Genomic DNA, 14,451 nt, shown 5'->3' with positions numbered 1-14,451 from the left:
TTGGGCCATGGCCCAACTAAAAAGCAACCGTACGTCAAAATTCAATGTAAACACGGAAAACGGGATTGGGCGTCACTGGACATCATTTGTGATGTTCAAGTCGAAATACACGTGTTCAAATGGCTGTCAGTTGGCCCAACTAAAAAACCGAATTCGTTAGTTGGGCCGAGGTCGTGGCCCAACCAGCGAATCGCGACTGTAACACAAAAATAACAATTGCATTCTATTTTGTGAGAAAAAATACTTCAAAATGGATCTGAAATGTCGTATTTCTAATGGTTAAGGGGATTTTTCTCGGTAGGGCGGATGGTGTGAGGTGTGCGCTGCCATCAGAATTTTGGCAACTAAATAGAAGTGTCGCATTGACGCGTCGTTGTGCAACGTCTGTCATGCCGCTAGTCCTTGAATCCTTACAGGAATTAAATTAAATATTCGACTTGATAAATTGGATAAATTAGCTTTAGAAATTAGGAAGCGATTCGTGGAAATGAGAATTTGGAAGAATTGGAAAACAAATGAAAATTTCCTTCCGAAATTCAAAAAAATGCCCCGTAGGAATTAAAGAGAATTTCCCTAAAATATGCCTAAGAATTTTGAGATGAAAATTTTGAATTTAATCTGATTGAAATTTTTGCGTCAATTTTGAAGAATATCCGGAAAAAAATGAAGAGAATTTCCTGCCAAAATTCCATGTAAATCAAAAAAATATTTTCTCGTGAAAGTTTTAGAGAATTTCATTTTTTAATTAAGAATATTACAATGAATTTTTTCGTGAAAATTCTAAATATTTAATTAAATTTAAAAAAACTTACGTGAAAATTCTGAAGAGAGAATCTTCTGTTGTTAAGAATCAGAATAACCCGAATAGGAATATAGAAAAAATGTCAGTGGCAAATTTCTCAAAACTCCAGTTGATTTTTTCGAGCTAACGGAGGTCAGTATCATGCCAAACGCAGCCACTACCGGTTAAAACTACAACGATGAATGTTGGACTGGCACACTATTAGTATAGAAGCAGATTGGATTAAGTAATATAACAAAAGCCATTTCCGATCATTATTGAAAAGGGCTAATACGGTATTACGATAGTATGAATAAATAAAACAAATATATTCTAAATATTCTCATTCCTGAAATATCATATGATTTTACGATATATCGATATTTTCATTCCAATATATCGGAGATATCGATACTTTGATTCGATTATCGTATCGAATCAAATATCGATATTTTGAAGTATCGGAACGTCCCTAATCTGAACAGAAGAATTGAAAAAAAAACATTTTCTTGGATCAATCCAGAGTTTTTATTCAAATTCATTAGAAAGTCTGATAACTGCACATACGGAGAACTAACAAATCTGATTTAGGGCCGATGTCCACGTAGCGGTTTTTTAAGCGTCTACGATTATGTGTGCATTACTCCATTTACTGGGCACCTTGCATGGACGCAGCGTGCACGCAGCTTAAAAAACACTACGTTGGTATCGGCGCTTACCCGGTCGGTCGATCTCGCTCGTTGCGCACCTCGTCTTCTCGTACCGGTCTGGCCATTACCTATCAAGAAATCGGGAGCTATTTTCATCCGTTTATTGAATCCCTCCGATCACCACTAAGCCCAAGTACACGATCTCAAAGGTAAATGATCTTCAATGCAGATCACAAACTCGTTGTGAGTGACTACCCGAGTAGACGAAAATAGCTCAATAATATCAAATGTTGATAAGATAACAAAATGAGATATGGACTTGATTGATATAAGAGATAAAAGATCAGACAACAATATCAATATTTTGCACTAAAATATCATGAGGAGATCAATATATGCTATTTGTAAGAAGTGATCAATATCATGTGCCATTAGTTTGTTCTTATCCATAGCATATATGGATATTTAAATGATATTTCGGTGCAAATTTTTGATATTGTTGCCTGTTCTTTTATCTCTTAGGGGAACGGTTCGCCACTTCATCGCATAGCTCCTATTTCCATCCCATCAAAAACAAAGCAATGGAAAGGAATTTGGTTTGTTTATTATTTTTGTGATTTTTTCAGCAGTGAGCACGCATGTTGACAAAAAGAAGCGACGAATTTGGTGCCGTATTTCTTTGTTTAGCGATGAGATGGATATATGTACAGTGAGATGGAGATCGGAACACTTCCCCTATATCAATCAAGTCCATATCATGTTTTGTTATTCTGTTCATGGCTTCTGCCCGGGTAACATTGTCTTTTGATTGTGTCTCTTTTTTTTTCGTAAGCAGCAGGGTTCATAATGGTCACTCAATCTCAGGAGCACATGATTTTCCCTCACGAAAGTTTTCGGGGAGAAATCGCTTTTCGGGAAAGAAAAACAGCCTGGAGAGTGATAACAATTTTTCGCTCACTTCGATTGCCGCTAAACGTTGGTTTGTTCTTTTTCTTTCATATTCGAGTCTTTTCGTGGCATCATAAATGCAAATGGTAGTAGCATATGTGGAACAAATAACTTAACGCTTTCATACAGATAGCGTGGTGGTGTGGCTAAAGTAAGCGCACCCCACAGCTATTATTGTTACTATTCTGGGTTTGAATCCCGGCGCGGCCATACAATTTTGTAATTGTTCTGCGATAATTCTCGCGAAAAGTGAGTGAGAGATAAAAGTGATGAACCGAAAAAGGATTTTCATCTGATAGACAAGATTTTCGTTCATCTTCCAATGCTAATTCTAGAGAAAAGATTGATAGGTGAAAGATGATCCTCAACATAAACAATGAAACAAGATTTTCCCTTGGCCCGAAAAACGCTTGCTTTGGTCTCATTGAAACGAAAAGTCGAAACCCTGGTAAGCAGCCTTATTCACACATTATCTGATGACAGTTTATCCTAAATATTTTAATCTGATTACTAATTATTCCAAACGGTCACTCAACTTGACGTAACACGACAGCTGGGGGCTATCATGGCAACGAATTCCAAATCTATACACGAAGGCGGTAAAATCAATCAACTTTCTGTCCGCTCTAGAGAGATTTAAATGTCGAAGCACAAATTGACCAGCTCGACAGGATTGCAAATTTAGTTTACCGCCCCATAAATTCTGGCGCTTATACCAATTTGAACAGTTGCGTTTTTATCTAAACCGGCACACAAACTAATGATCATAGCAAGCGGACCGACATTTCTCTGATTTTTATTGATTCAGGTATTTAATTCAAGCGGAACAGAGATTTGACGAAATTGCATAAATACATAGAAATAGTCATTAGCTGATTGACTGTTTGCGATTTCATACCACTGATCACGACACCACATATTTATTATTGACTTTTTTTCGGAGTAAATCTAATGTGTTAACCTAACCTTATGATTCTCGCGTGATAAGATCAATTTAAGACAGCGCAAACATGTTTTTGTAGTGCACAGAGTGGGTCGATAAGGGTTAATGAATTAGCGACCGTCGGCGAAGCGCCGGCAGTCGCCAATCAACCATGATTTCTGATAACTTTTTTTCCTTTTGATTTTTAAATTTCGATATTCAGCCCAGACGAGCTCGTAAATGACAGCTCAATCCGATTTTCATGCGGTTCGGTTGAACGTTCCGCCGAGTGCATGCACTACACTTCGAAATATGTGATTAGTTTTTGACAGGTTGCTTGATTGTTCGTGTCGCTTCCCCTCGTCGCGTGGCGTTTCCCCATCACAGGCGTCGGTCTTTAATTGAATGCAAAGCATAATGTGGCGGACCTACCGCAGGCAGGCCAGTCACTCTTGCAGGCGTATTTATATTTACATCGAGCAGTTAATTTTGAAATTATACAATTATTAAAATAACATCTCGATTTGGATTTCGAGCCGGCCAGCCGTCGCTGGGCCGTTGCATTGCGCTGGGTCTCCCTCGACATGGGTGGTCTACCCCGCATACATTTTGAACAACGAGATTGCTTTCAATTGAACGTCATCAGGGATTGGGGTGGGGTTTCGCCGTAGAGTGTGAGGCAATCGCGCCCCGATCGCGCGAGAGCCAGAGTGAGAGAGCGATCGAACAGGAATCTCGATTGAATAATAAAGTTGTATGGAAGGTGCCCGGTGACCGCATACCGCACTCTCGCTCGCGACGGCCGGTACGAGTGCGAAGCGAAAGTGTGGAGGGAAAAGAGAAACAAAACCGCACAGACAATGGACGGCCGATTGTGGTGTTGGTGCGATGGGACAAGTCAATTCTCTTGGATTCTGTCATTACATTGCGTTCAGGCGGGCGTGTCGATAGGACACGCCTACTGCGGGAGCAGTTCCACCAATACATGCATGGGTCAATTATCGTGAAAATATGTTTGTGTTGATGAATTTATTTGTTTTCGTTCTTGCTCACTCCAATAGTTACGGCATAAGAGGGTCTTATTTCTCACTGATTCAATTGAGTAAGATGTTTGGTGGTGTGCGTTGTGTAAACTAATCGTCTTTATTAGTTCCTACGGGTTGGAATGGGATGGTGTTATGCAATGTTTGAGGTGAAAACGAGATAGACTGAGAGTTAATAGAGATACCAGGAGAATCAGCAGCCGCAGCAAAAAACAAACCAGTCAGTTTGGTTGAGCTCTCACTCAGCTGTCAGTCACAGAGGCTCAGATCACAGGTGACATTTGACTATGTCACATCACAATTTATAATAGAGGATAGAAGAGTTCGCTCTCTTGGACCACGCGCGCGATCGGATCATCGGTTCTTCGCATTCTTTCTTCGGTGGTTGGAACTTGTCGTTGTTAATTGTGTTGTGACCGGCCTGGAGAGATTTCATCATTCAATTTACGGTCGAGATCGGCCGTACGCGTGTTTGTTTTTGCCGGACGATACAGTGATTTTTTTTTCTTGGGCGATACACTCCCTCCGTTACACTTCGTTGGTGTCGGTCCTCGTGGAAACACATGAGCTCGCACCCTCTTGGTTCGAATGGTGCGCATTCAAGTGTACAGTGAAGTGATGGTTATGAATGACAAAAGCTCAAGTGACAATTGATAAGAGTTAATAAATTTTTGGGGAGAATTATTTAAGTGAATTCAGAAAAAAGATTTGAGTGTGAAACTATTTGAACAAACCCCAAGTGAATAGAAGTGCTTTTCTAAGAGAAAACAGTTGGAAGACCAGCCAGCATGGCATTGGAAGACCGTTGCAGTCCACAGAGTGCACCCAGTCCGCCACACCACCATCACCACAGCCAAAGTCCAGTAAACTCCGCCACCGCAACGATGATGAGTCCGAGCACAACGGGGCCTACGCGAGTTGCACCTACTGCCGATGAGATGTCGCCACTGGTACCGATTTCACCGATGCACATCAAGCAAGAAATCAATGATCAGATTCCTCCGCCACCACCGCAGCAAACCAGCATTACGTTCTCCATCTCTAACATTTTGAGCGATGCCTTTGGTAGAACTCCAGTGGTTCCCAGCACAACTCAACAGCCTCCGAGCCCTATGGCAAGCCCTCCCTGCAGCTCAGATTCAAACAGCCCGAATAGTCATGCACTGCATCATAGGAGAGACAGCCTGTTTCGCCCGTACGAAATCAGCAAGTCCCCGCGGTTATGTTCCAGCAACGGAAGCAGCAGTCACAACCCTTACTACACGGACAGCGAATCGCAGGATTCGACCTGTTTCGAACCGCAAACTCCAAACCATGCTTCAGCTGCCAATATGCTGATGTTCAACAACAATCACTACCATCCACGAATGCCCACCTTGTACGATTTCAGTACGAAAACCATTCCCAGCATAGACCCTCGCGCTGCTCTCCTGAACGGCTTCAGCGCGACCAGTTACCCAAAGCTCCACGAAGAGATCATCAACAGCCATCGGAAATTCCAGGCCAAACTATTGGAAAGCCAAGCCAAGGCTGCGGCCGCTGTCTCCATCATCCACCCGCATTCGATGCCACCGCTAGGATCGCTTTGCAAAACAGTTTCGCAAATTGGTCAGCACGTTGCTTCGTCCAACTCTCCGTCGACAACACCGATCGGATCCACCAACAACGGCTCGTGTCACAGTGCCGGAACGCCCAACAGCATCGCCAGCAGTGTCAGTCCAAAATTGAGCCCACGTCCGATCCCGAAACCGACGGCCACCGTTGCGTCCAGTTTACCGGGCAACAGCAATGGGTCAATGGGTGGTCATCATCACGAAAGCCGAAGCAATAATGGACACGACGGTAGTCATAATGGAAGCAACGACGGTGGAATGTCTTCGGATGATGCCCGGTCGGAAACGGGCAGCAGCAAGGATGGCGAAGGTGGTGGCAATTTGTGGCCGGCCTGGGTGTACTGCACCCGCTACAGCGATCGACCGAGTTCGGGTAAGTTGTTGGATGTATTCATAAGAGTCTTTTTTTTAATTGTTCAGTGGCTTGTGATCATGATCTAGAACGAACCTGTGCACATTTCTAGGATGTCAAATTTGAAATATCATAAAATCAAATAATATGATTACCGGTAAACACTTTTGTTAAAAACCAATATTTTAATATGATTCTAAATTTTAGAGCTTCATTCGTTATGAAGTTAATTTTTCGACACTTCTAAAGCGTGTTGATGTACCTTCGCAAACTTAAGAAAACTAAACAAAAAAAAATGGTTTTAGTAAATATTATATTTAAATATTATAAAAAGGCTTGGAATGGAGAGGTTTTAAGGATTATTTTTTTAATTGAGGATAAAATCGCTCTATTATGTTCCTTCAGCTGAGATCTCGATAATTTTGACTACTCTCGGAAAATGTTTAACCAAGAGTTTAATAAACATTACCGTGACATCGGTAAACGTTGCCGAGATCTCGAAATAAAATCGTTTTCCAGATTTCGGAAAGTATTGATGAGGCTTCGGCAAGGGATTACTGAACTTCATTAAAAAAACGAGATCTCAGCTATCTAATTGCTCAGACCAACAAAATATTTTAGAGTGTGTCTGCGATTCTTTTGCATTTGCTCAATTTTACCAACTAATGATCGTTTTTCGTTCGACTCTTCGATAAAAAAATAAACGATGAATCCCGTCAACAAACGGTCGGTTTATTTTTATGTGGCTTTTGTTTGTCGACCAAGTGCTTAGTCTATCATTTTGTTTATTGATTTTAATATTTGAAAAAAGCTAAGCTTTTTTCGTGGATTTATTATTCATTTGCAAACAATTATCTATTAATAGTAACTGGTCTTACCTAAGCCAATAAAAATGGTGATCGTAATCGTTTCTATGAACTCTTTCTCCCTTCTTTCGCAAAAAACTAAAATCTCTAGCAAACCGGTTTCCTCTCTCATTTAATCGACACAATTTTCCACATTTTTCCAATGAACAGTCTTGCTCCATCCTTCTCACAAATGTGAAATAAATAGCCGATTAATTGAAGAAATAAATAAATTCATTTGCGAAGGTAATCTCCTCCGCCTCGAGTTCCCCGAGCGGCGAGCTGAAGAGAATTGCGCAGCGAAATTGACTGCCTGCCAGTAGATAAGACCGATTGCGGAACGCTCTCGCTCTTTTGCCCGCAACAGAATTGCTCTATTTCCAGCTAGGACGTGGCCAGTGCAGCCGCCACCGCTATCCCATTTATTGATGTTGAAGTTAATTAATATCGCGTATCGATAATTCAGTCGACCCGTCCCGTTGCAAAGCAGTAGGCTTTGATGGGATGCGGGAGCTGATCTAGATATGCGCAGGGCTGGGCTCCCACACCGTACCACCGCGTAAAGTCGACTGACGTTTCAATCGGCTGCCTATTAAATAGTAGGCTGCATTCAATGGCGGCATTATTTTCTCCTAAATGAACGTTTTTATTTCGAAATAATTAAAATTTATTAACCCTTCGCCTATCACAGTCACAGTGCATTGAGCGGGAGAACGATGCTACTAGAATCTTGATCATCGGATGAAGTTTTACGACCTCGAGAAGGAGAAAATTTGTACAAACGACATGACACGCTTCCCTGATTTGTTCTTTCGATCGGCCCGGGCACCGTACTTCTGTTTCGGGAGCGATAATAAGGTACCAGTCAAAACGATTAATGCAAGAGATGGCGTTTTTTCAATGGTAGTAAAATCGAAATTGCATCACTATTAAACTACTAATCAGTGCAAACTAAGTGCAGGAGATAATCTTTTCACCTCATACTTCATTCCTTATCACTACTTTCTCCTAAAACACCACCATTTTCCATAAATTTGCAAAATACTAGATTTTCCCATACATTTTATCGATTTCCAACTACCATTCTTCCATGAGCTCATGGTGAAAATTGTGAAAATCTCAGAACATAGAGTAGCAGGCTTAACAACACAGATAGAAACGCCGGTATCGCCACTCAGTGACGCGTACCGTAAACATGGTGTACGGAAGGTTGTTGTCTACACTTTTTACGGCTGCTGCACCCTGGAAGTAAATGTTATCGAAGTAAACAGTCGGTCCCTTATTGGAGAAAGATTCCCTGAGTGGAACATAAATCGATCATCAGCCGCCATAAAACCCGACTCCAGAAATGTTCCAACATATCATCGAACATATTAATTTCAGTGGGGGACAGGCCTATTGGACGAGGGGTACGGAGCACGAGGAGCAAACCGTCAACGAGTGCGGTTGACATCTGTTCCTCTTACTGCGCTTTAACGGTCCCTCGTTGAGCGATGTCGTCGCTTCTGTTCGGTTCTATCGGATTGAAGTGGAGATCTAAGATGCGTTTGCTGTGTTTTGAAATGCGGGAGAAAAAAAGTACAAAGTGGAAATCAGAAAACAAAATAAACAAACTTTGGAGGTTTGAGAGGATGATCAAAGGTGAATCACACTTCTAATTTGTGGAAGTGATGACATTCACGGCTTGTCAAATTTCAACTGAAGGAATCAAGTGCTTGTAGAGTTATAGAACTGTGTTAGCCATTAAGAATGTGTGTTTTAATTTGATTTGGATAAGCAATTTTATATATTTTTTTATAAATGAAGCAACGATCTCCGTAGGTTTTGGTCATTGCTGAACTCACAAACGTTTCACAAACAGTTATTGCGTGTCAGATAATAACAATTCACTGCAATCATACCGGCCTCTAATATTCTGGAAAGTAGCAAATACGCCTATCCAGTCCAGTTTCTTATTACTGTTTGCACAATCAGGTCATTGTTTACTTTTTTTACTATTCATAGACCCTGAATTTCTTAAGAAATTTAATTGCCTTCGGCCACCTCATAAAAGTCTAATAAAGCCATAAGCAGGCTACTGGAAAGCAGCACATGCATGCGAAGGGCCAATCAGGCGACAACACCCCCGTTTCACTTCGGACTTCTGTTCTGTTATGCAAATGTCATATGCATACGTAAATACAAACATAGCCACTGACTGGATGGGGACAATTATGTCATTATCCATACTGGCCAACGTCGCGCTAAATGCACTGGCCGCAAATGATTAGCCATCCAGAGGGCGTTCTTGGTGCTGACAAACTAGTTACGATCGGGCTCCCTTTTGTGAGAACTTTGACAGTTGTTACGCCACACTGTGTCGCGCCGTTTTGCGTCGCACTCGCCATTCGATCGATGAAGACCTCAATCAAGCAACCAAGTCGCCGAGTTTGTGTGTGATAATCGCTTTCACCGCGGCCGCCGTGCGAACGAATATGGATTATCGCACCGATTGAATCGCGCAAATCTGGCTCATCTGTCAAAATATAGAGAGAAAAAAAAACAAACGCGATCATAGATAGCCACGCTCGGGCTGCTGTCACTTCGGCCATATTTGTGCTGGTGCGCGTCGTCACTTACAACTTGATAACCTCAATCGCTGGATACGGCGACTGTGAGCTACTGCTGTCGTCGTTGCCAGGATCTTTATGGTTGCGAAAACCGATACGTGCCGGCATTCCGGGGCAATTTGTTTTCTCCGGATTGTTGGCAATGGGCGCAATGTTTTTGTCGATCGCACAATCAACTGTCAAACGCGAGTCGGAATGCGCGCCGGTACGCCAAACATGGGGATGCACACGCGACAATTTGCGCCGCGCGTTTCGATTGCTTCTATTATCGCCGAAAGGTACGGCTTCTATCTGTTCTATGAAATGGCAGAATTTGATTCAAAAAATGATTCACGAGCATAATTTGGTCTGATTAATGCCAGAAATATTCACTCAGTTTTCAGCGAGCTTTGATGCAGCCAATAATTAATTCATATTTCATGAATCTCTGATATTTTCAATTAATTTATGTTGGATGAAGCTACAAATGGAATCTAATTTATGGTAGATAGATTGGCGCGGAAACCGGAGGCCTTTTACTGTTGTTACAGATTCAAAACATCTAACAATTCTATTCAGTCAGTCGATTGATTTCACACAAGTAATGCTTAACTAAAACAAAACATCAAAATGTTATAAAATCCAGAAAAAAGCTCCACTTTTACTTTATTACACACTGCTTGAAATACCCCCCGGTCTAAGGCTAGCGCCTATTTCACTCCGGCTGTGTGTATTAAAATGTCAAATTATCGCTTCGCCTCCGTTAACCAACGTGTGATCCTGCTCTGATAAATATTCATGGCCCCGAGACAGGTTGTAAACACCGACCAGCAACTGTGTGGTAACCGGCGTTAATAAACTAAGAAAAACTTCTTCCGTCGGCCAGCGGCTCCGTCAGCACAGCCCTGCGCACACGCCATCGTGGCGGAATTGGAATTAATTATCGAACTTATATATTAATTAAAATAGAGAAATATAACTTTGTCTACCGGTGAATCGCCAGCAGCGGCAAATTACCAACCTCGTTAATAAGAATGCCTATTTCTCCTCTTATTAATTTGAATGAGCTATCTGCAGCCCCTTGGCAATGAGTAATGCCGGAATAGCTCCAAAAATTCTTCCCAAAAATTATCATACCGAAGCGATTTAGATTGCCTTCGTACCCTGCAAGGGTTCGAGCAGTCAACGCACGATAAATTTGCTTCTGGTCTGACTAATTATCGCCGAAATGAAGTAATACAAACAAAGAAGCTAATAAAAGCTCACCCCCGGTGCGCAAACTGTACGCGATAACTGTCAAAAGTTGGGGAAACAAGGCCTACTGCCAGGGCAAGGAATGTGCGAAAATCACGTTCTTCTGACGCTTGGGGAAAACTAACTCTGCGTGTCACTTGAAGAATTGGCACGGTCCGAAGTTAACCCCTGCCGTCACTCGAAGCGATTCAGTTCGTTGAACACAATTCTCCTATCTCAAACCGTGCCGTAATTGAATTAGATAACGGGCATTAATTATTGCTCGTGCTTGTCGTTCATAAGCAGTTACTGTTTTTATTTGCAAATCGTTGTTTCCCAGTCTGGATATTTTTTATTAATTTCATCTTATTTCTCAATTTTTTGCAGGACCTCGCTATCGGCGCACAAAGCCACCAAAACAGAAGGGCGAAAGTGAGGAGAAACGTCCCCGCACAGCATTTACCACTGCCCAGCTGCAAAGACTGAAGGTAAGTGTCCACCCCTGTTATTTTATTTATTAAGTAGTGTATCTGAATTTAAAGAAAAAAAATAATGTGTTAGCATACTTTGAAATACAGTTTGAAGATTCAAAATATGCAATATTTTTTGTGTCAAACATTTGAATTTCAAAATATTTTACCAAAAAACTTGTTATCACGTAAATTATCGTTAACATTCCAAACTGTTGGAAACTGGTCTAATTCCTTTTCCTGGCTTTCCTCTAATTCACAGAACGAGTTCAACGAGAATCGCTACCTAACGGAGAAGCGTCGGCAGGCGCTCAGCGCTGAGTTGAATCTCAACGAGTCGCAAATTAAAATCTGGTTCCAAAACAAACGGGCCAAGATCAAGAAGACGTCGTCCGAAAAGAATCCCCTGGCGCTGCAGCTGATGGCACAGGGCCTCTACAACCATTCGACGGTGCCGCTGACCAAGGAGGAGGAGGAGCTCGAAATGCGCATGAACGGACAGATCCCGTAGGATAGTTTCTTCCGGATCCCGGACGGCGGAACAGCGTGTCCCATTCCGTTCAAGCGCGAATGAGTGACGTTCGTTGAAAGCCCTTTCTCGCGAGCGATCCGTCAGTCATGGAACGGTGCGAGAACGTAAACAAAGCAGACGAGGCTTCAAGTGTGAAAGGAGATTGACGGCGATTCGGAGGGGTAGGAATCGAAAAACAACAAAACCGGAGTACAATTACGTTCAAATAATTGAATTAATACCCCACGGGCGCCCTCCGCGCTCCGGTCGCACACCCAGTAAGTCGTGTAAGACAAACAAATCCCAGTGATGAACTAAAATGCTGAGCCGAGGCCATCGTGTTGATGGCGTGGTGAAAGATGCTGCATAATGTAAATATATAAATAAAAGATGAATATGTACGCTTCCTTGCTCGCTGCAAGGGGAAGGAAACTTTCTCACGCACTGCCCATCAGTGGACAAGTGTCAGGCGGAACGTATGGATGTCGAAAGTAGAGCAATTTTTTGTAAATGTTTGTTTGTAAAGATGGATGGAAGAAGGCAAATGCACTGTCTGAGAAGAAATGTTGACCACGGGAAATATTTTTGTTCGAATCAATTGTCTCTAAGGATCAGATTTGTTGTAAATGGTCACATATAAATAATTCTCAAAAATAAGCTTGTTTTGTTGAAAATAAGTTCGTATTGTGGTGCAATAAAACGGTCAACAGCTCATGGCAGTTCATTTGCAGTACCTCCTTCCATCTAGATCGTGATAAGGAGCAGCCGAAACTGAATAGCAATAAACCTAGACAAGTTATTGTTGCGAGCTCGACCTCATCAAATGTAAAATGGTGTAAATTCTAGACGCAAATGTTCGCAGGCATGTAAATTATTTTCTTCCAGCTTTTAAATAGTCTACGTTCAAATTTATAGACACAGAGCACACTGTTCAAGCAAAACACAGACGAAGAAGCCATTTATGAAGCAATCAGAAGCCCTCTCAACGCGTGTACATAAACCAATCCCCCGTTGGTTCTGAGAGACCCCGCAGTAAGAAGGTCGAGTGTAAAAAATTAGCTACTAAAATTTAATTGAGATTAACAGCGATCGTATTATACTAGCTGCCGAGCACGGTGCAAAAACCAACCAAACAGATAAGCCTGCCTTCCTTCCTTTACCGGTCGTTTTGCCTAAGGTTGATGATTCCCACGCGGAAAATGCACAACTAGCCACTGAAAGTAGTGAGGAACAAAGCTGATAATTAATTCCCAAACGCGGCAACACCAACACTGAAGCCATCTGTCGGCGCCGGACGTACTTAGGGATGTCCGATTACATTACTTTTTAATGAACATGTTTTTTTCAACTCAGCGAACTAATTAATTAGCTTCAGTGGATTTTGTATTAACCAACACAGTACAAACGTGAATTTAGTTTGATCAAAAATGATCCCCCCTAATCGAAAGACTGTTTGTTAGCTGTTCTGCATTGGATCAAAACAAAATGCGGAGGATTTCAGCGCGAAATAAAATGAAGAATCTCTGCCCCGTAGTAGTTGTTGGAAATGGTCCAAAAGCGCGTAGACCGCGCCACGACCGAATACTTCGCAACGGCTTTTGCGTGGTAGGAGTGTTCAGTTTTTGCCCCCGTGTCGTTCGTTGTTTGCCTAATCTAATCTAAATTATGTTTAATTATGCTTCGAAGCGATCCGGTCGTTGGTTGGGTTTTGGATCACTTACAGAGCTACCTACTACATAGCAATAAGCGCGCCTAGAGTGTTCCTCCTACTGTTCACCAGATATACAATGTGCGATAGGTTCGGTTTGATGATGGACGGGGGTTGATACTTTCCTGGCTCCAAGCGAGCTGTTTATCGTGGCATCTGTTAGTTTCTGCTTCAAGAAGATTGCTATTTCCTCTAATATTATAATTAGGCTGCTATAACACTACCAATCGATATAATTATTCCTAGCTTAGCACGTAGGTTTAAGGAAATAAAATAGAGAGAAAGCTAAATTAGCAGATTATAACGAGATATGTAAGACACTACAGAGAGAAGACACAACCTATTATATTATTGTAGACATAAGAAACAGAACCGTCGAAACCGCAAAAAGAGCGTAATAAAATACACTCATGTGATATTCAAAAGATAAATAGAAGCAAAACTTTGTATCATTCGTACCATGTGAACCATATCACAACTCCTTTGTTTTGTTGTCCGTAGGTGAGGGGCATACAAACAGATTGATATAAACGACATTTTGGTGAAATGAGAGTTCAGCTTAGTTAGAAGAAATGCTTTGATTTAATTCTAATGCTGCGAAGATTCCTTTCGTCTACCCTTGTCACATTGACACAATGATTGCCTCCATCATTATCCAACTCCGTGGCACTGTCGACGAATCGGTAGCCTTTCGTGAAGTAAGTACTGTATTAACACTTCCTCCCCGGTAAGCCTATAATAAGGAATGGTAATCTGTATGTATAATGTAATTTTTGCCATAGATTAC

General features: G+C 41.8%; 1 protein-coding gene across 1 annotated transcript; it reads left to right on the top strand.

The window, feature by feature from the left end:
- The first annotated feature begins 4,580 nt into the window (after positions 1-4,580).
- LOC134213423 (segmentation polarity homeobox protein engrailed-like) lies at positions 4,581-14,106 on the top strand. Its single transcript, XM_062692470.1, has 3 exons — positions 4,581-6,330; positions 11,363-11,463; positions 11,708-14,106. Exons 1-3 carry the CDS (start codon positions 5,133-5,135, stop codon positions 11,954-11,956), a joined length of 1,548 nt encoding a protein of 515 aa, XP_062548454.1. The 5' UTR covers positions 4,581-5,132; the 3' UTR covers positions 11,957-14,106.
- Positions 14,107-14,451: the final 345 nt, after the last annotated feature.

This window comes from Armigeres subalbatus, chromosome 2 (genome assembly GCF_024139115.2).
Source record: "Armigeres subalbatus isolate Guangzhou_Male chromosome 2, GZ_Asu_2, whole genome shotgun sequence".
Lineage (NCBI taxonomy): Eukaryota > Metazoa > Arthropoda > Insecta > Diptera > Culicidae > Armigeres > Armigeres subalbatus.
The sequence above is the reverse complement of the archived record's forward strand: the minus strand, read 5'-3'. Positions and strand labels throughout refer to the sequence as shown.